We start from the raw sequence: 22,880 nt of genomic DNA on the forward strand, positions 1-22,880 counted from the left end.
AACTAAAGCTGCTCATCCAGATTTATTCACAAGTTTTATTTATGAGAAACTACTATAACCTACATAAAAGTGTAACAAACATAGGAATAGTAATATTTGTTTTATATGCACATTAAGAGGTTCCCCTCTCCCATCTAATTTGGACATGTTTTAATTAAAAGAAAAGATAACAGGCTTCTTCCTAAAGTGCTTACTCAGCAAAACTCCCATAAAGACAGACTACTTCAGGGCCCACAGTGCTTCAAAGCACAAATGGCACACATACACATGTACTTAAACAGTACGTGTGTTTCCTGATATGTTTAGGCTAGGTCCAAAGCATTCTAGTCTTATGAAATAAATGGGAGTAAGAAGGGTTATTCTTTAGGATTATCTCTTGGCACCCAGTTGCACCCATTGCTTGTATACCCTAAACTCTCATTCAAATCAGTGGGCATTTGGTGTGTGCAAAATATGAAATATCAGGCTCCCTAATGATACAAAGTAAAGTTAAGTTCTTATGTAGGAGTAGCATTTTATGCCACAAATAGTCCCATTGACTTTAATGAGCCCACTAGTAGAGTGAGTAATCTTTATTCACATTCAATATTAGAATGTGGTCTCAACTGAGATTACAGATAATCAGAAATAAAGTAACACATTTAGCAATTCAGAGATCTAGATTTTATTGTTTAGTCCACTGCCCCAAGTGGACATTAGTCTTTAGTATAACTCCATAGTCTTCAATGTCTAACATTATAGGTAACCATTCTATAAAACATGATTAGACAGTCCACACAAACAAAACCTGATTTAATGTCTTTCCTGACTTAAAGTTCTGTTGATGGCAAAACTCAAATTTCCTTCAGGAGTTATGCCCCAGGATTGAACCACTAATTTTGTTTAAAAAATGTGTTTATACATGTGACATTATTACAGTGCAAAACCAGATTCTTCGTTGGAAAGTAGAAACAATTATAAATCTAAGGAAAGAGTTCCTGAGTGCCATTTGGTAAAGAATCAATGATTAACGTTGATCCTTTAGAGGAAAAAAGGGACTGTTAAAAGCACTTACTGAATTTTGAGGGCTACTACTTCATTTAAAGTTTAGATTTGATATGGGATCCTCATGCATTCACTTCAGATTTTTTCACAAAATCTTGGTCAAACAAATACTAAATTTTTTTACATTCTATTTTAAATAGAAATAGAAGTTATCACAGTTGAGGAAAGTGACCCAGATTCAGCCATGGTGTAAACACCAATAGTTTCAATGGAGCTGTGCCTGCTTGCACCAAGGTTGAAGTTGGCTAACACAAGGCTGTTTGAAAGATAGTACAAAAAAGTCAAAGTGAAAAAAATAATATTTTTTGCAACATTTTACAAAGACTTCCTAACATTGTTTAAAAGTCCTACCATAGGAAACTCAGAATACTAAAGCAACATTACTGCAGTTTCCACAAAAGTGCATAAATGGTTAATGTAAAGAGCTCTGCCCATACCTGCACATTGAAAAATGACCTTCTCCTTTAAAAAAAGGAGACTGTCCACTGTTCTTCCCAAAATTGCTTTAAAAAGGGTCAAACGGTCACAGGCTTGTTTTACAGATGTTTAAAAATACATGTTTCTAGTAATTTAAAAAGTGTACAATGTTTTACAAGAGAATTAAAAAAAGATGCATCAATGTTTATAAAATATTTTAAGTTTTCCTTTACATTTAGTTTAGCCTGGATTAGTAATAATTTTCTAATACACCAGGCTGATGTTGGGGTTTCTTAAAGCAATGGCATTAGATTAAAATGAAACTGAAGCTGCTCATATTCTGATAATTTTCAGAAAGGTGACCAGTAGATTTAGCCCTTAACCTATCTCTGAATATCCAAACTCATTATCCTTTACACGATCTGCTCTGTCAAACCTTCTTTAGCACATTTGGTGTGCTTTAATAGAAAAGCTTTGCTTTACAATGCTACATTACATTTATAGCTTCGGCTTACTTGGTTATACTGTACTTAATTTTATGAAGTGCTACATACATGTAATACAATATTTTGTACTTATTTATTCATGAACTAGAATAGTATAAGATAAAACTGCAAAGGTGTTTCTCTAAAGTTCATCAAAAACACAGACAAAGGCACAGATATATTTTGGACAAACGTCAGATTTTAGACAAACATCAGAACTTAAAAAATACACAGTACACACAACTTGTTTAACATTTCACATGTTAACAGCATAACATTTCAGACAGTTTAGAAAAAGAATCCAGTTCTCTTAACTGGAGCAGCATGCAGGCAGAAACCATAACATTTATGTAAAGAGGAAAAACCCAATAAAATATAAACATAAGACAAGTTTTACTCAAGCTAATAAACATGAACTATATTACTCAATGGGCAAATAACTGCTCTGAGTTCAGGTGAAGACTACACATGTATATCAGCTAAAGAGTATGTATTTATGCCAGTGAGGCCATAGTCTTCTTCATGGTTAAAAGGGAAGAAATTCAAAATTAAAAATGATAAAATATTGTTGCATTCCTATAATACATATTTTGGTGATTCAGTTTAAACCCTAAATTTAGCATCTGAGTAATTTCCTTTTAACCCAAACTTGAAACATATGGATAATTTGGCCAAGTTTCTTAGCTGGTTTGGAGGGCTCCCTTGAAATGAGTGTGTTACTTGAAGTGAGTATGAAGTGACTGTGTTAGACTGTAGAGAAACACCTTACTTTGCCCTTTATGGCTACTTTGAAGCATCTAACTGCATACTTGTCTTATAATTAAAGAGGAGGTGGCAATAGTTTGAGACCCCCTAAACAGTGGATGAATTACAAGGTGGAGAATCATTAGAGACTGCTTTGGATTTAAGACCACAGCAAGCAAAGAGCTGATTCCCCAAGGTTTTTTGAGCAAATCGGAAGTACATTATGTGGCCCATTGCAACAAAGGACACAGAAATAAGCACCAGTAAGCCGAAAGCTTCAGGGTTGGGGGCCAGGATGACCATGATGAAATGCAGCAGATCAAGAAGGTAATTCATGGAGTTCTGGACACCATTTATAATGCCTCTTTCAGACTCTATCACATTTTCTTGGAGCAACTGTGTGACAGTCAAATCAAAGGACCAGAGGCCTATTGGGAAAAACCAAAGAGGAAAAACCTTAATTATCTATATGGAAAGGTTAGATTTCCAAAGGAATCTCATTCTACAGTTATTTCTTTACCAACCCAATCTTCATTATGAGGAGCATTGATTTGAAGTCAAACATCTGGGTCAAGCTGTGCTCTCATCTGACTTGAGCAGATTTCCCACCAGTATAACTAAGGGCAGAATTTGGCCCTTTGCTGCTATTTCTTATGGAGAGAGAACTGGTGCAACACTGAACCAAGTATGCCTGTCAAACAATGCTTTATACAACAATCCTTATTGATGAGAGAATGGAAATACTCCAGGATTGTGAAAAAATCTGGATTATCTGACACTCATACTAGAACTAAGTAAGGTAAATATTGTAATAAACATTAAATTTCTTTAACTGGTTTAAATTCTCCACATGCAAAAGAGAAAATGTACAGATGCAGTAAAATTAATTTTTTTCCAATGTAAAATTAAATTTAGAGCACATCATGTAGACTATAACTAAAGTCTACTTATTGTTTAAAGAATTCCATTCCAGTTGTCATCTCCATTTAAGGTTTGTGACTAATAAATAATAGTTCTGTCCTGTGGAGAGATTACTGTGTTGGGGGGGTGGGGGAGTGCATGTTTTCAACTGTAAACACTGCAGGAAAGTTTGATTTCACGGAGAAACTCATTGTAGTAGCTCCTGTGCCCGATTAATCTGTTTAGTTAGGATTTAAAATTTTCTTTGCAAGTAACCCTAAATGCATGCAAGCCAAGTACTTCCTCCTCCCAAAACAAAATTATAGAGAAGCCATAAGAGTAAGAGCAGAACTACAAAATGATAGTTATACATTGTTTCATTCATGCAATTAAATTGTTATGCTCTTTGATTCTGTTGAGATGTTAATACTAGGCTATCTAGCAAATCCTCAAAGCTTTAATTAAATATTGTCAAATATATAGCAATTTTAATTAAACATCTGCAAATACTTAACTCCATCTCATGAGAGAATATACTACATATTTTTACACACAGTACTGAGTAAAGAAAATTATGAATTAAAGGAGGCATTGTGCAATATTATACACAAGAAACTAGGGCTACAGTAACTACATAGACCAGACTACTGCAAGATCAAATACCACAAGTTTTAGGCTTGTTATGAATCATAGAATATCAGGGTTGGCAGGGACCTCAGGAGGTCATCTAGTCCAACCCCCTGCTCAAAAGCAGGACCAATCCCCAATTAAATCATCCCAGCCAGGGCTTTGTCAAGCCTGACCTTAAAAACTTCTAAGGAAGGAGATTCCACCACCACCCTAGGCAACGCATTCCAGTGTTTCACCACCCTCCTAGTGAAAAAGTTTTTCCTAATATCTAACCTAAACCTCCCCCACTGCAACTTGAGACCATTACTCCTTGTCCTGTCCTCTTCTACCACTGAGAATAGTCTAGAACCATCCTCTCTGGAACCACCTCTCAGGTAGTTGAAAGCAGCTATCAAATCCCCCCTAATTCTTCTCTTCTGCAGACTAAACAATCCCAGTTCCCTCAGCCTCTCCTCATAAGTCATGTGTTCCAGACCCCTAATCATTTTTGTTGCCCTTCGCTGGACTCTTTCCAATTTATCCACATCCTTCTTGTAGTGTGGGGCCCAAAACTGGACACAGTACTCCAGATGAGGCCTCACCAATGTCGAATAGAAGGGGACGATCACGTCCCTCGCTATGCCCCTACTTATACATCCCAAAATGCCATTGGCCTTCTTGGCAACAAGGGCCCACTGCTGACTCCTATCCAGCTTCTTGTCCACTGTCACCCCTAGGTCCTTTTCCGCAGAATTGCTGCCTAGCCATTCGGTCCCTAGTCTGTAGCTGTGCATTGGGTTCTTCCATCCTAAGTGCAGGACCCTGCACTTATCCTTATTGAACCTCATCAGATTTCTTTTGACACAATCCTCCAATTTGTCTAGGTCCCTCTGTATCCTATCCCTGCCCTCCAGCGTATCTACCACTCCTCCCAGTTTAGTATCATCTGCAAATTTGCTGAGAGTGCAATCCACACCACCTTCCAGATCATTTATGAAGATATTGAACAAAACCGGCCCCAGGACCAACCCCTGGGGCACTCCACTTGACACTGGCTGCCAACTAGACATGGAGCCATTGATCACTACCCGTAAGAGTAATGAGTAAGAGTAATGCAGTCAATTGTGGGTTCTTTATTAAAATCTACAACTAACAGAATTAAAAATAATCACAGATTAGAGATTTTAATAGACAGGCATTACTTACCAACTCTAGCAGTAATAACTCCTGCAAACAGAAGACTAACAGAGATTAAAGGCACAGAGTCAGAACTCATTTCTAGGTCACTGTTAACAGAGCTAGATCTGTTTAACCAGTTGTGCGTTCCAGTTGTAAAGGATATTTCAGACATATCAGTTGGACGTGCAGTAGGCAATGGTTGTCCTTTCAATAACCTGGTATGGATGTCAGCAAATGGGGAAACAGTCAAATCCAAAGGACTTCCAGGCATGAACACAGAAATCACACATGAGACCAAGCAGGCAAACTGGGCTATTCCAGAGATGAAGCCTGTGCGAACTAGGCCACATTTGCGACGGAGCCAGGTAAAGGCTACTGTTCCCATGATTCCAGTTATGGCTGAGGCCCCCATCAGAAGGCTTAGCACAGAACCACTCAAACCCTGAGTGTATGCATAACCTGTAGTAATGCAATCAAAGCCCAGAACAGTCATATAGAGGAATGCAAGACCCAGACCTGCAAGAAACACAGGTTGGTTGTAGTATGCAACCCATCCATCACGAAATGTGATGAAAGGTTCAGCAATCCAGGCACTACAGCTGATTTCCTTCTCCTGCTGGGGCTCAGACACTGTTACATCTTTCTCAATTAACTGGACTCCTTCAGTGGGCTTCAATTCGCTATCTGTAAAACAGAAACATAACTATTAAGTGCTTTCCTGCAAAAGAACTATGGAGTATAACTCATTATGCTGTACGTATTTAATAAAGGTGCTTCCTTTCTAGGGAGGTTTGTCATTTTAAATATATTCTGGTTAATTAGGTTACAAAAACAGCTTTGTTAAAATTATTATATTTCACATTCTACCCATGCCCTTAAATCCAGAAAGGAATAGGGGAACCAAAAATAAAACTAATTTTCATTCATTTAAAAAGCAGCTTGTTGTGTTACATTGGTGAAGAGACAGTTCTTCTCACACTAGGTTTCTTGTGAGATGTGAACACTAAGCAATGGCTTGTGCAAAATAATTTGCTTAATGACACCACTAGGCACTTATATAGAGCTTTTAGTGTTCAAAGCACTGTACAAACATTAAAAACGTTCTCAACACCCCAAGGGGTAGTAAGCAAATATTCCCTATCTTATTGGTGGGTAAATCAACATAGAGAAATAAAGTGACTTGCTGAAGGCCACTTAGGGAGTCTGTGTGAGAGCTGGGATTCTAATACAGTCATTCTTGATTTCCAATCCTAGACACCCCCACAACACACACACCATGCCAGGTTCTCATTTTTTTGCAAATGTAGAGCCAGGAGAGAGTTGGCAAAGACTGAAAAGGCCTTTCAGCTAGAGTGGAAGCCATCGCTGAAATTCAGTGTCTGTTCTGGAGTTTATTTGAACATGAAGCTTTGCACAAATCCCTGCAAACTGGAAGGCCTGTGTGAGGCATATTTACAGCCCTAACAAGTCTAGTTTTAAACCAAAGTCAAATTAATAGTGGTAATGAGACAGGTTTTCTAAACATTGCCAGTTGCTAATTGTCTTTAGTCTTAAGGAGCTTGAAGAAGCCCCATTCAGACCTCCAAGGAGCTGTACTCACCTTTTAACCTCTTCACTTCGCCCCATCAACCTGTGTTATCACCTCTCCTATGCCGAGAGATTGGTGACAATGGCTCTTTCTGGAGCACATCACCACTGCTCCAGCATTAACCCTAGGGTTAACTGCAGGGCACTCTCCCCCATAGAGGCTAAATGTGTTCTCAGGAAGAAAAGCACTCAGCGAATGTTACTAACTAGGACCTCCTAAACTGTAATGAATAGTACTAGCAGTAGACTGCTAAGATGGCCTCATCCTTCACATCTTTTTACTCTAAGAGGCTATTATAAATCATCCTAGAATTTACAAAGAATGTATTTAGTCTTACAATGGCCGCCCCCATACATCCTCCAGGAACTACTCTGGTCCCTCCTGAAGAGCCTTAATCAAACCCTAAGTATTCGAAAGGGCAGTCCTCATTTAGTGGTACCTCATGTTTAGAGTATCTTTTTCCAGCAACCGCAACAAATTCAATATCGTTGGTAGGGATGTTTGGAAGCTCTGTTTCCTAGGTGCGTTGAGCAGTATTTCCCTGCTAGACATCTCCCTTTTTCAAAGGGAAAAATATTCTTTAGACTTCATATTCCAACATGTGCCACATTTTGGATACATTCTATAAGTGAAACTGGCTAGTTTCTGGAAGGATTTTAACTTGTGAGGTTAAGAGACCAATTCAAGGAGAGAGAGTGTACCAAAAATGTCCATTCTTTGGCTGCTGTTTATGGGGTATTCCAGCCATCTGCAACCTCAAATATTGTTACCAATGAACTTAGTTTTGAGTAACACCACCCAACACTAAAACAAGTTGCTCTAACAGTAAAGAGTAAAATCCTGAAAAGTATTGTTAAGCAAAAGAACCAAAATGGTCTATAGGAGAATAAAATGGAAAAATGAATGGTTTCCAGTTTTGGTATGATTGATGTAGTGTATATAATAAATTTTTAAGATATCATTGATACCTTTCTGTACATTCAGTTGTTTCAGCTCTGACTCTTCAATTTTTGAAGTAGCTTTGAGAGCCAGAGCAGGGGTTTTCTGGTAGACTTTCCAGAGCAGCAGATATTCCAGACACATAGACAACAGGTTCCAGCCAGAAATGAAGCCACAGCCAATCACTGGTGAGCCAAAGGTCATTATTTGGCCAACTGCCATTGGGGCCAAGATATTGGTCAGCTGATCAATTCTTCGTACTGTAGCATTCATATCTATTATAATTTGATAAGGAAAATATTAATGAAAACTTACAGAAGATGTATTCATTTTAATCTTCTATTATATTACATATACATGAGCCAAATCCCAGTCCCTACAAAAACCAATAGCAAACCTTCTCTTGACTTCACTGGGACCAGGATTTAGCCCTTATGTATAATACTTCTGTGTCTGATGAAAATTAGTTAATTGTATTGAGCTAATCAAACTCAGCTCCCATTGTGGTCAGAGTTTTGTCTGAGTGAGATGTTCATGATTGAGCATACTTGGATTAAAGTAAGAGGGATGAAAAATTATCAAATGTCTTCAGAATATTCAAATGATTCCCCTTTCATCAAAGATCACTATGCATTCCTGGCCTGATTCTGAAGCAACTCTCTTGAAGTTAGTGGGAACACCAAATACAGAATGGATCATGACCTATGAAAAAAATATTTCTGTAATGGATGACAGACATTTCTTAAACTATCTGTACAATACTGAAACATTTATTTATTGGCTTCCTCAGTTCACCTCTAATTACAAGTGACCATATGATGGGATGTTAAATGGGGTGGGATCTGAGTTACTACAGAGAATTCTTTCCTGGGTATCTGGCTGGTGACTCTTGCTCACATGCTCAGGGTTCAGCTGATTGCCATATTTGGAGTCGGGAAGGAATTTTCCTCCAGGGCAGATTGGAAGAGGCCCTTGGGGTTTTTCACCTTCCTCTGCGGCATAGGGCATTGGTCACTTGCTGGAGGATTCTCTGCACCTTGAAGTCTTTAAACCATGAGTTGAGGACTTCAATAGCTCAGACATAGGTGAGAGGTTTATTGCAGGAGTGGGTGGGTGAGATTCTGTGGCCTGCATTATGCAGGTCAAACTAGATCATAATTGTCCCTTTTGACCTCAATATCTAGGAGAGCAGACCTTTGATATAACTAAATTGCCTTACTGGGGCACACAGTGGTCATCAATCATTCTGCAATTTCAGAGAGCAAAGTTCTCTCCCCCTTCTGTTCCAGTCACGCACAGTTAGGTGCGGTCCCCTTGGGTTTTGACATTAATATATAGCTCATAGTTCCATTCCAATAATGGGAAGAGTCCTCCCTTTTCCTTCCCCTGACCCTATAAACTTTTGCCTTACTTTTCCCAGCAAGTTGCTGTGCATATAGCAGTGACTAACCTTTATTTGCAATGAACTGGTGCCATTAGGAATAACTTCATAACTAAAAGCTCTGGAAGAGGCTTCCATCTTTAACTAAAAAGGGAGGTAGTGGAATCCCCATAACTGGAGGCTTTTAAGAACAGGTTGGACAAACTTGTCAGGGATGGTCTAGATTGAACTTGGTCCTGCCTCAGTGAAGGGGGCTAGACTTGACTTCTCGAGGTCCCTTTCGGCCCTACATTTCTGACTGTGGCCGACAGAAGTCACTGCATGCTCAGCTCTCCCCACCCCCCTCAACAGGCCACACATGTAGGTGCTTAAATATAGATATAGGAGTCTAATTTTATGAGTCCTATTTTGGAAAAATCTTGGGCTAAGCTTTCTGTAAAAAGATGAACCAAGGGTAAACCAATATACTGGTATTTTCCCGGAGTCTGCAGAGAGCCTGAAATTGCTAATTCCTTTCAAGGAATTAACTCTGAAATCTAAAGATAAATTAAGTGTCAGTATTAATAGCCAATTCACTACTGATCAAAGCACACAAGACAGAGTTATGAAGACCTGCATGATCTACCGAGAGAACACCTTTGAGGTTTTTAAGGTCAGGCTTGACAAAGCCCTCGTGGGGATGATTTAGTGGGGGACTGGTCCTGCTTTGAGCAGGGGGTTGGACTAGATGACCTCTTGAGGTCCCTTCCAACCCTGATATTCTATGATTCTAGGAGATTGGGAGAATAGCATTACTCCCCCACCATGAGTTAGAAGGGAAGCCATATGGGAATCAAGGTAGATGGAGAACACCATCCGGGATAAGTGAGGAGAGAACACAGTAGCTTTTATCTGCCTGTTCTGCTAAATTACATAGCAGTGTGCCTTCTTTGTGAAAAGAATATGAAGAGAAATAGGTTCTTTTGGCCTTTGGTCATTCTGCATATTTCACAATCAAGGTAAATATTTTACAGATATTCCTCACAATATAATCCTCATTTTGTTTTAGATACTGTTATATCTAATAAAAAACCCACACCATCACCACACCAGACAAAAACCTCGTTGGGAGAAGTCTATGAAATGGAACAGGTTTTCTGTGTGCCTGGGAAATAGATACCTCAATCATACAGGACAGAAATGGTCATATGATGCTGCATTAATCTGTCAGAATTGAGGAATGACAAAAAAAGGCAATACTGTCTCTATTACATTACACCTATTACATGATAGCTCTCCCCCGGGGTGACTTGCACCTCTTGTTTGAAGCAGAGATGGGATGTGATTTGCTAAATACAAACAAGAAAGATTAATGAGAACCATTAACATTAAGGCTCTGCAAGGGAACTTCCATCAACAACTGGTGTGCGTCTGAAGAAAATTAAGACACTACTGCTCTACAGAAGGTAATTGCTAAGAAACTACGGCAAGGTCAAAATAGGGGACAAAGAGGGAGTTTGTAATTTGATAAATAAAAATTTTAAAAAAAATCAGAAAAGGTTACAAATTGTGCACTTTACCTAATAAGAGGTTTAATCTCTCTAATGTTCAGAATATGGGATTCCCTTGATGGTAATAGATGTTGATAAATCTTAATCAAATCCTGTTAGTCAATGTATTTACTATTGAGAATTAAACACAGGTGATTTGATGAAATTCTATATTTGGTTTGCAGAAATAAAACTGATCTCCCTTGATAGTGTTAGAGCTGGATTAAAACAAGAAGTGGATAGTTTTATGGCTAGGTAACTATGCTGTGATCAGAGTTTTACAACAGTCATTACTAATCTTTGTAGATATAGTGAGGAATATGGTAGGGGGAAAGCTGCCCTTTTAAACTGTTGTTCTATGTTCCAGGAGCTGTGAGAGAAGAATGTGCTGACTTCAGGGTAAAACTGCAGTCTGTTAAAAATCAAGCCCACATGTTAAGACACTTTTAGATAGTGGAAATAATGTATTTCACCTGCCAATTTGCTTCTGTCTTCACCTGCAACCACAACAATCCAGTCTCTCTGAATTGTGATTGCTGTGGCAGTGCTGGCCAAATTTGCAATATTTGCTATTGTGATAACCAGGATATAGCACATGGTCTGGAGGAAAAGGAAAGAAGTGTTAAACATGAGTAAAATGATGGACAAAGTTAATGACTAAAAATAAACAGACTTTCTTGGACAACGAAAATTATAGTTCTGTATTTTAAACCATTTCATATAAATGTTACTTTTCAGACAGTACAATGATAATATGAAGATTTAAAAACAATTATTTTATTTATTAACAAAGAGGTATGTTCCCCTGTGCCCTTTTGCAACAAAGCTAAAAAACAGTAAGTAGGATTTAATGGCCTGATCCTGCATCATTGAAGCCAATGACAAAGCCTCCATTGATGTCCATGAGTACAGGAAGAGACTCAGTGGGGCAGATCCTCAGTTGTAAGAGCTCAATTGGTGTCAAACTAACAAGTTACTTTCCTTTACTAGTGACACATAAGAAGTCTTAAATTTGAGTACTTACAAGAAGCCATCCAGAGTATAAGGTCAAAAGTTGGGTCTTAAACAAGAAGACAATCATCAGGATGATACCACACAGGATGACAGATGCATTCTGTACAACCAAGGAAGTCTGAGCCACTGTTTCAGGTTAAAAAAAATATATACATAGAATCTGTGGATATTCCCCATCTTCATGTTTGGAATTATTTAATAATTTTTTTTCTATACAAGCTATATTCTTCAAGTCCTCCCCCCGCCCCATTTTCTCTTTTAAAAATTAAAGTTTATTTATAAAGGTAAGCTGTTTTTATAGTGTGAAGGGATCTCATTTTAACTTTGAATCAACCACCGTTTTACAGTCTATACACAGAATCAAATTCATTCTTAGTGTAGTTCCACTGACCTAGTAGTATAATACAATGAGAAAAACAGTGTTTGGAAGTCTTGCTGAATGGAGGAAAATGCCTGTTTTTAAAAAAAGTGAGTGCTATTGTGTAAATGCTTTAAAATTAATTTTCATTTTACAGAACAGGGTTTTCAATTAATGTAACTACGTAAGAGGTGATTGAAGAGAACATACAAGAGCAACAGATTACAAAGGCAGTTCTAATATACAGTGTGGAATATTTCTAGACAGAAGGAAGTCAGCAAGGAAGTGTTAAATTATGTTGTCAGATTACTGGAGTCCAGGAAACCGATTCTGCAATCCTTATTTAGGCAAAATTCACATGGATTTCACCCTCTCTCTCTCTAGCTACAATTAAGAGTTTTGCATGAATAAGGAATAGATCAGAGCCTAAAATTGGTGTTCTCTTATCTTTGAGGTTATCCATACAGAATTATTTAGTCCATTATTATTCTGAATAGTTTCATATTTCTAGATGGTTAGTAAATTAAGCCTGGTTTTCATATTTAACCAGCGGATCTTTTTAGCATGCCATTATGTGGACAGCTGCTTTAGATGGCTTCCTCTTCCAACTCTAATTTGAGTCACCCCATAATAGCTTGAGTCACCCCATAATAAGTAATAGCTTCCACTAAGGTTGCTAACCTTTAAGCCTTGAGTTCTTGTCCACCCAATCTCCGATAATGGCTCCCAAAAGGAGAACTGATCCTGCCACAACCAGTCCATAGACAGCAGTCAAGAGTAGGCTGTTTCCATAAAGTTCAACCAGAAAGACAGATACTGCAAAGTGCCACATCCGATCTCCCTTAAATAAGAAAAAAATTTGTATCAGTATTTGCATTTTGCTAGATGGTAGCTGATTTCCATGTTTTAATAGCTCCACAAAGAATACCTATGTGAACATCGCATTTAAGAACTTTGTTACTCCCTCCCTGTCCATCCCTCCTGCTCCCAATATAAGCCCTATCTGCCATTCCGTGCATGGTGCACCCTTCAACGTCAGTGGGAGCTGAGGTCCAAATCAATATTATTATTGGCCCCAATTAATGTTGGTTATCCTCAATACATCATAGTACCAAAGGCTTTCTATGGTAGTATTACGAGCCAAAATTCTGTCCTCAGTTACAACCAAGAAGCCAGAGAAAGACTAATTTTTATGAAGATTCTTCATCTCAGATGTCTCCAACAGCTACAAACGTATTTGTTTAAGCTTACCATCATCAGTGCTCTTTTAGAAAATGTAACTTTGTCCATGTGAAACTAAAGTTTTAAAGGGTGGAACTAAGCAACTCTGTCATCTATTCTAGCTGTAAAAGGACACTGCCAACTTTAATCAGCACTTCTGTCTGAATACATTTCACCGACAAAATACCTTCTGAGACAGAGGTGGGCAAACTACTGCCTGCGGGCTACATCTGGCCCACAGGACCCTCCTGCCCAGCCCCTGAGCTCCTAGCCCAGGATGCTGTCCCCCAGCCCCTCTCCTGCTGTTCCCCCGCCCCCACAGCCTCACCTCGCTGCGCTGCTGGCGCAATGCTCAGGGTGGCGAGCTCCTGGGGCAGCACAGTTGCAGAGCCTGGCCTGACCAGGTGCTCTGAGCTGCGCTGTGCGTAGCTGGCTCCAGCCACCAGTGTTCCAGGCAGCGCAGTAAGGGGGCAGAGAGTTGGATAGAGGGCAGGGGAGTTTGGGGGGGCAGGCATGGACAGAGGTCGGGGTGGTCAGAGGGTGGGGAACAAGTCCCATGGGGGCTGTCAGGGGGCAAGGGGGGAAATCAGGAAGGAAAAAAGAGGGGTTGGATGGGGTGGCAGGAGGCAGTCAGGGGACAGGGAGAAGGGGTGGTTGGATGTGGTGGGGGAAATGGGGGACAGTCAGGGGGCAGGGTTCCGGGGGCATGGCCTCAGGAGGCAAGAAGCAAGGGGCGGGGAGAGAAGAGAGATCTGGTGGGGGGGCTGGACCATGCCTGGCTGTTTGGGGAGGCACAGCCTCCCCTAACTGGCCCTCCATACAATTTCCAGAGTCCGATGTGGCCCTCAGGCTGAAAAGTTTGCCTGCCCCTGTTGTAACTGCTAAGTGAAAGAGCAGAGAAGCTGATTTCCTAGGTAGTCAGTTTTACCATTTCTCTTGTATTGTTTCCACTGTGGAGAGTCAGATTCCTTTGGCATTTGTACAGAGCTTCTACTTAGGAAAACATGACTGGAAAAACCACAAATTAGTAGGGAGACAGGGGGCAGGTGTTGAATATGAAACCAGATTTTAATTCAGTTTTTGAAATTGACTAGATTTCAAATTAAGCATCCTTAAGTTTCCAACAGAAGAGTGGTATTTAGAAATAATGTATCCTTCCTGTATTGTAGTACCAACAAGATGATACAGAACTTATGATAGCAATTGCAATAGTTTAAAAACAACTAAGTGTAAAAGATATTCAAGGATCTATGTAAAGGCAGCCATTCTTAAATTTTTTTAAAAAAAGTTTCCATTATTATGATTCACTAACAATGCTGTGCAATACACATATCCACAGCTGGTCACTGAATATTTTATGTTTACTTTATTTATTTAGGCCACATAATTTAGGTCATTAGCCCAATTTACTTTAGAAATATATTGCAACAAATGCATTGCAGAAGTTGTATACTATGGCAGACAGTTTGGTTAAGGAGAGTCCCTAATGTTAATCTATTATAGAATATACATTCTTCAGTTACCTGCCTCTTCGAAGGCTCAGTAATCATTTTCTGTGCGGTACAAAGGACTTTGAAATGTAGAGTGTTCCAAGTTTTTTTTTTAAAAAATTTTTTTTTGTTGCAAGACCAGAAACCGAGTAATCTGTAACAAGTTGAACAAGATGACAATAAAGGAAAAGGCCTCCAAAGTGTCACTTCATTTGGGACCAAATTCATTGTTGCTGAAAGTCCAGGGGAGTATCAGTGGTATACCCCAGTGATGAATTCGGCTTTTGGGATTCTTTAGAATACACGCACTGAGGCTCTTCTGGAGATGAGTTGCTCCAAACGCTCACAAATTTAAAAGCTATCATTTATGCAAGTGCCTGTGATAGCTGTCAGAAGCAGGGCCACATGAATTACTGGGGCTCAAGACAAAATCTGAAACTGAGGCCCCTGTGGAGGGAGGGTTGGAGAGCAAGTCTACCCCACATTCACATTGTAGCGGTAGATGTTGTCCTGGGGACCTGGGCCCACTCACTCCTGGCATTGCAACCCTTTGCACAGAATCACACCACCACTCAAATTTGATCTGGCCACCCCCACCGTAATGGGGACGCAGCTGGGACAAACATAAGCAGTGCTGTGACTATATGCACCAGGTCACAACACCGTTCACTCAAATTCCACAGGCTTGGGACCATGCAGACAGGCAGACCCCCCAACAATTAACTTGACTTCTCCATGTGTAAGGACAAAAAAATTTCCCTCTAACATGCTATGCTTACATTCCTCATTTGGGAGAGGGGTGTAAAAGTATGCATAATTTAATTTTCATAAATGGAACTTAAGTGTCTTTCTGAATCAAGAGAATTCAGTACGATTCAAGCTACTTATTCAACTTTCACTTACAAATGTATGTAGGTGGTCACTGAACCCTAAATTCTATTTGATTGTTCATTCAGGTAGAAAGTTAATTCAGGAGAAAGCACTACTTTCATAATGATGCAGGCCTGATATACTTCTATTCCTGCATCAAAGTTTTAGTTGTTGAAATTGATTAAATAGAAAAAGGAGCTTTATGGAACCCCTGCCCGCATACACCTTTTTAAATATTGGAAAATGATGCACTGTGACAGCTGTTACTCTCAAGGTAAAATCCTGGTCTCACTGAAGTCAATGGCAAACTCCAATTGATTTAAATGCACTCAAGATTTCTCCCTCAGTATCTGCAGGCCAAGATCTTGCTACTGGAGACTAAGAACCCAAATACATACTAAGTGTAGCCTTCTCTTGGTTCCCTATGCCTGTACTACATTGTATGAACATGGACAGTACTCCTGCTTTTTAAAATTTTTTGCATTAATAAAAGCTATTTTGTCTTGTTTAGACTGTGATAGTGCTCAAAGCTGCTGCTACAGAATCAGTTGAGGAGTTCATTAACTGAACAATTTCATCCATTGTGTTCACCCACAGTACTTTCATACTACTCCACATCGCCTCAACTTCTCCAAAGCTAGCTGTTTTCAACAGGGGAAGCACAGTGGTTTTTGATTTGGGGTTGTATTTTTAAAATAAACTTTTTTTTAAAGTCAGAGATCATCAATTAATGGCACAGAACAACAGTGAATTAAAAAGTAAGCAGCACAAACAGAAAGTAACCACCCAGTTATGCATTTATAATGGAAACCACTGCACGTCCGGGAGTGCTGCAGCACACCCCACACCTCTAGTTCCAGGACCTATGCCTTAATGAAAAGGCAGAACTACATAACATGCTTAATCCTGCTATTCTTGAGATCTTTCTAATCATTCATAACATGGATATTAAACCGTATTTCTGTATGAATGAAAACTATTATCCTAACCATTCCTCTTAACAGCAGTTCCGATGATTTTAGCACTGTATTATACTAGTACTGTATATAGTTGATAGAATAAGGTTTAAGGCCCAGATCCCCAGAGGTATTTAGGCTCCTAACTTCCACTGATTTGAAGATATCTGTGGAACTGGGCCTAAGGCACCAGCTCAGTAGAGCACGTAGCTTGTCCTTGGCTTCTGCCATACTTTAGCAAAGCACTTAAATGCGTGCTTAACTGGGGCTTAATAGCCTTATTCAGGGCCTCCTTCAGGTCTCTGACCGATCGTAGAGATAAGAGGCAAGTATGTTTAATCAGTTACAGTTTCTTCCTGTATTTAAGAACAGGTGCTTAAGTTGATTAGATTTTCCCCAACTAGAGTAAGAGAGGTTTATCTATATAAAATTATGTATTTTGAATACAGATCACTGACATTTCAGAATGAAAACTATACAAAAGCCATTTCAAAGGTCTGGGTTGAGGTGTTTCCATCTTGAGGGGCAGAGAAAAACCAAACGAAAACCAAAAATAACTTTCCCCTTCTTTCCTCCTCCTCCCTCTCTCTATTATTGAAGGTCTTATTTTAGGCTCCAAAGAGGAATTATTGTGGGTTAAAGAACTTTCTAGACAAGTGCAGGACTGAGCCTTAAAAGTTAGACTAAACTTCTGTTGCTGAAATAGGAGTTTTCCTGATTTGGGACAGCGGATTCAGACCCTCAATTGGGTTTTTGAAATCAATAAAGGTGTATTAGTGTTTAATATTTCTAAAAACTGACATTTTTGTTAAACAAACATCTTTTTCACTCAACTGTTTGCAGTAGTCCAGATTATTATCCTAAATTCTGATTCAGTCACCCTTATTCATGTTGAATGATGCCTTACCTTAATCTGCAGTATCCCCATTGATGGATTTCAGTGGGACCATTCACATAAGGTGCCACTCAATGTTAGTAGCAATAGCAGAATCAGGCTCAATGTGCTGCTAGTTAAGATATGTTCAGTCAACAAAACGCACACTACTTCTCATAGCAGCAGCACCAACGAAGTCGTTGGACTAAAATAATTCATTGCTGTATAGCACCTGTTTAAACCTAAAGTTTATTCTCTCTCCAGGCCTTCTTAAGGGGAACACAACTGCGACTGTTTACATTAATGAAAGTGAGGCATACAACCTTGTAGTCCTAGAACAGAGTGTTCAGTGCTGTACAAAGTACATACCAAGCCAGTCCCTGCCTCAGAGATTTTACAAATTAGAACAGACATAGAAAGACAAGAATGAGTTACTTTAAAAAAAAAAAGTGCTTTTACTCATCTTAATTAACACTTGTCATTCACTTGCAAGATACTGGATTAAGATGATATTAAACAATGTAGCATTTCTCAGGCTAGATTTTGCCACTCCATAGTATTTTAATGAACTGGGAGATCATTTCATCCAAATCAATTTCTAGATCTACTTCGTTCACTTTGAAGCACTGTAAATTGCTAATGAAGGTTGGTTTAGATACAGGTAAAAGTGTTTCAGTAAATAGGCACTTTGCTACCGGTAAGGATGTTACTGTTTCAGAAAAACAGAGGTTTGTTAATAAGCACGGACGACAAGGAAATCCATTGTACAACATTCAGTAATTTACATTGCTGGACAGGTATACAAACCCTTCAAATTATAAAAATCAAGGACAAAGCAGTACAAAATATACTTTGATAGGGCTCAATTTTGTTATCCTCCACCCACTTTGAGTAGTATTTACTGTTTAACAAGCCTTACTGGTTTCAATGACATTCCTCAAGGAGTAAGGTATTACTCCGTGTGCGTAAGGGTAGTGAATCAGGCCCTTACACAATTGTGAGCACTGCACTTTTATTTATTAGAATATTAGCAAATATACTGTACCGTATCATGTGAAGATTATGAAGACTTAGTGAGAGCTCACCACAGCACTTTTGCAATTAAGTCTTTGCCAAAGACCACCTTCGCTACATGAATTATAGCACGCAGTGCAGATCAGTCAAAAGCAGATTAAGGCAGTTCCACTGCGTGATGTAACTAAATATTTTTTTCACTTACCCAAGTGGACAGTGAATGTCCAAGATAAAGAAGAAACTTTGCAGATGTAAAGTAACTGACACAGGATCCTAAAAATAAAGAGAGATAAATGCTAAAGAGGATTCAGATGCATTTGCCTATTTGGCATCTTCCTTGGTTGCTACTAAGTTCTATTCATTTTAAAGTCAGCAATCTCTACACTGCAAAAGTCTTTTATTGCAAAAATAAGCTAAGATGTTTGCTATACATGTTTTAATTCCACACACTGGAATAGCTACAGCATAGCAATTGTGCAAGAGAAAAAGCCATTATACTAAATGAAGAAACACTGAATATTTCAACAGGTCTTACTAGCTAAATATACACAAAGTTTGGAGCGTATTTACATTGTGCCACCTGATTGCACCCCATCCAACATGCAATACCAGTGTTTCTCAATGACCAGTCTGCAGACCAGCACCAATCCCTGAGATCTCTCTGACAGAGTTTAGGAAAAAGAACAGGAGTACTTGTGGCAACTTAGAGACTAACAAATTTACTGAGCATAAGCTTTTATCGGCTACAGCCCACTTCATTGGATGCATGGAGTGGAAAATACAGTATGATGATTTTACATACACAGAGAACATGAAACAATGGGTATTACCATACGTTGCAAATAGTTCAAGTTTAAGTTTCATCAGGGGAAATTTGAATCTCAAGACTGAGGTCTTCAGCTCCAGTCTGGATCACTCTGATATTGGACTGTAACCTATAGAACTAATTCTGGAAGAACTATTTGCAACGTATGGTAACACCCATTGTTTCATGTTCCCTGTGTATATAAAATCGTCCTACTGTATTTTCCACTCCATGCATCCGATGAAGTGAGCTGTAGCCCACAAAAGCTTATGCTCAAGTAAATTTGTTAGTCTCCAAGGTGCCACAAGTACTCCTGTTCTTTTTGTGGATACAGACTAATACGGTTGCTACTCTGAAACCCGTCATTATGCAAGGCACAGAGTTTAGGAAGGCAGCAAGCTGGTCCCTGGTATCAAAAAGGTTGAGAAACACTGCACTACACCACCTATATGTGCACCCTTTCCACACTGCACTCTATATACAGCACGCATACATGTTAGGCTGTAGTTCAACCTCAAGTCACTAGACTTGATGTAAGAATTACAGAATGTAATTCTATGGCCTGTGTTACAGAATCACAGAAAAGTAGGGCAGGAGCTTACACTACACCAGGGGTTCTCAAACTTCGTTGCACCGCAACCCCCTTTGGGCAATAAAAATTACAATGCAACCCCAGGGGGGAGGAAGGGGAAGGACTGAAACCTGAGCCTGCCCAAGCCCCCAGTGGGTAGGGGGCCAAAGCCAAAGCCCAAGGGCTTCAGCCTCAGGCAGGGGGCCTGTCACCTGAGTCCCGATGCCCAGGTCTGAAGCCACTGGGCTCTGGTCACAGGGGCCAACAAGTCTAAGCCAGCCCTGGCAACCCCATTAAAATGGGGTCCAAACTCACTTTGGGGTCCCAACCCACAGTTTGAGAACCGCTGCACTACATGATCAATAGGAACCTTTCTGGCCTTAATATCTCTGTATTACCCACTGCAGCTGAGCCGCACAATGCCATGCCCCCTTCCCCTGTAACCCCCGCATGTGAGCGGCATGGGGTGAAGTGCCACCCCCGCACCCACTCGCACTCCTTCCCAAGCAGCGCGCCCCACAAACGTGCTGCGTCCCTTCTCTAGCAGCCGCCTTCGGCCAGCAGCCCCACCGCGCAGCCTGGTCCTCCCCGCAGGATACTGACCACAGCAGCCTCCGCCGCCCGTCTGCTCCGCTGCCCGAGCCATGTCAGCTTGCGCCCCGACTCCCGCTCGCTCTTTGCGCTGCCAGTCCCGTACCCCAGCCGCGGGCACAGCGGGGGAGACGCACGGGGAGAGGAGGGGGCACGGCTTCTCTGAATGTTTGTCTTCCCCAACTTAGCTATCACTGTAGCTGAAGTCGGGGAGCGATAGCCTTATGCGCAGCGGCTGGAGGGCCTGCGCTCCACCGCCGAGGAGTCCCAGCCAGGCGCCCAGCTCCCGCGGCCGCTTCTACGGCAGCCCAAGGCGCTCGCCGCCCTTTATAGCCTGGCTGGGCCGAAGGAGCGGCCTATCAGGTGCAGCTGATCTGCATATTTCCCGGAGGCATTCCCTCTGGGAATATACTATATTTAGCACAGGCCCACGAACTCAGCATGCTCAGTAACAGCTGCTGAAGCCACTGCCCTTCACTCTGCCCGTACGAGCAGAAGATTCTGCTGGTACTTTTTTAGAGGGGTTAAATTGGCGGAGGGGGCAGGCCAGGGTCTGAGCAAGGGGCGAAAAAAAGCCTCACCAAGCCCCGCCCTGCCTATGGCGTGGGGGTCGCGGAGGGATAAAGGAGCGACGCGGCCGGGACGGGAGTTGAGTCGAGCCGGCTGCGGGGCGCGCGCAGGATGGAAGAGGAGGGGCAGACCAGGTGTAGAGAGCGGGCGGCGCGCCCCGCCCCGTAGGCTGCTGGAGCTGTGTCCCCGCCCGAGGGGCAAACCTTCACGTCTTAAAACGTTGTAACCCTGCTTCGCTGTGGCAGAGTAAGTCAAACCCCATCCTCAGCATGAAGCGTGTTAATGAAGTAGGTGGCACCAGGGTCTCAGAACAGGTCAGGCTGAACGCTTTGTCCCTGTCCCTCGCCTCGACTCCTGAAGGGTGTAAGCAGGCAGTACTTTAACAACCTGTTTCATGTATTGATTGCTGGATTCCCCCGCTGGAAAACCCACTGGCGTTTGAGGTTAGGAAGCCTTCGCTGTAACTCACGTTTATTAAGAGGGGACTCTAATATTAAGTAATAAGGGAAAGGAAGAGAACAAGGAAAACGTTCTGCTAGTACACTGGTGTGTGTGTGTATTTCATCTATCTATCTATATCTATAGATAATAGATAGATAGATATGTCATCTTATGATCCACTAGGACAAGAAGAAAATAGAAACATATTAAGTCAGATCTCATGAGTCCAGTATTGCCAACCCCAAACAATCATGAGATTGGTTTACAAAAATCATTGATTAAAAAAAATAAATGTTGGGTTCTTCCTATTTTCCTTTTGGGTTTTAAGCCTTGAGGGTTCTCAAGCTTTTCTGAACCATGAGGTCTAGAAATTTACTTTAAAAATCTAGCTGAGATTCTTGCCTAATCAAATGACTCAAGAAATTGAGTCTTCAGAGAAAACACCAAATGTAAGAGCCATGCTAAAATCACAAGGGTTGGCAGTAGTGTGAGTCATAGCTTTCAAAGTGCATATATAGTCAAAGCTCCTTTGGAGTATGAAGCAAGGGACCAACAAAAAATTGGTTGCTTAACAAAGTTGCCATAATTGCCTAATAAATAGTACATTCACAGGGCAGTGGTTTTCAAACTGTTTTTCTGGGGACCCAGTTGAAGAAAGTTGTTGATGCCCACAACCCAACGGAGCTGAGGATGAGGGGTTTGGGGTGTGGGAGGGACTCAGAGCTGGGGCAGAGGATTGGGGTACAGGGGTGACGGCTATGGGGTGGTGCTGGGATTTAGGGTTTCAGGGTGTGGGAGGGGGCTTTTGGCTGTGGCAGGGGATTGGGGTGCAGGAGGGGGTCAGGGCTCTGGGCTGGGGGTGCAGGCTTTGGGGTGGGGCCAGGGGATGTGGGGTTTGGAGTGCAGGAGGGGCCCCAGGTTTGGGGGGGCTCAGGGCTGCAGCAGGGAATTGGGGTGCGGATTTACCTCTGGTAGCTCCTGGTCAGCGGCACAGCTGGGGTGCAGAGGCAGGCTTCCCACTTGTCCTGGCACTGCGGCCCGTGCTGCGCCTGAAGCGGCCAGCAGCAGGTACAGCTCCTAGGTGGAGGTGCGCAAGCAGCTCTGCACGGCTCTCGCCCGCAGGCAACGCCCCCCTCCCCAGCTCCCATTGGCCGGGAACTGGCCAATGGGAGTGCAGAGTCCTTTGGCCCCCCCTGCCTAGAAGCCGGACCCGCTGCTGGCTATTTCTGGGGTGCAGCTCAGTGTTGGAGCAGGTAGGCAGTAGCCTGCCTTCGCTGAGCAGCACCACTG

The 22,880-nt window shown here is 41.3% G+C and overlaps 1 protein-coding gene and 1 long non-coding RNA gene across 7 annotated transcripts in view; one reads left to right on the forward strand and one right to left on the reverse strand.

Annotated features, from left to right (window-relative positions):
* Positions 1–648: 648 nt before the first annotated feature.
* Positions 649–20,891, reverse strand: SLC40A1 (solute carrier family 40 member 1). Of its 2 annotated transcripts, XM_077830434.1 has the most exons (8): positions 20,592–20,891; positions 18,818–18,885; positions 12,869–13,028; positions 11,840–11,955; positions 11,289–11,415; positions 7,935–8,180; positions 5,406–6,062; positions 649–3,118 (listed from the first exon to the last, which is right to left on the reverse strand). In XM_077830434.1, exons 1-8 carry the CDS (start codon positions 20,632–20,634, stop codon positions 2,799–2,801), a joined length of 1,737 nt encoding a protein of 578 aa, XP_077686560.1. In that variant the 5' UTR covers positions 20,635–20,891; the 3' UTR covers positions 649–2,798. The 2 variants fall into 2 exon arrangements, with proteins under 2 accessions (XP_077686560.1, XP_077686561.1); XM_077830435.1 differs by lacking the exons at positions 11,840–11,955; positions 20,592–20,891.
* A 161-nt stretch (positions 20,892–21,052) lies between these two features.
* The window catches only part of LOC144272417 (uncharacterized), a 59,765-nt gene continuing 57,937 nt past the window's right edge, over positions 21,053–22,880 (forward strand). For 4 of the 5 annotated variants that reach the window (XR_013347542.1, XR_013347545.1, XR_013347543.1 and 1 more), the window contains exon 1: positions 21,053–21,395. This is a non-coding gene — a long non-coding RNA (uncharacterized LOC144272417). The remainder of the gene's footprint in view (positions 21,396–22,880) is intronic. The other variant, XR_013347546.1, reaches the window with a different exon arrangement.

This window comes from Eretmochelys imbricata, chromosome 11 (assembly GCF_965152235.1).
Source record: "Eretmochelys imbricata isolate rEreImb1 chromosome 11, rEreImb1.hap1, whole genome shotgun sequence".
Lineage (NCBI taxonomy): Eukaryota > Metazoa > Chordata > Testudines > Cheloniidae > Eretmochelys > Eretmochelys imbricata.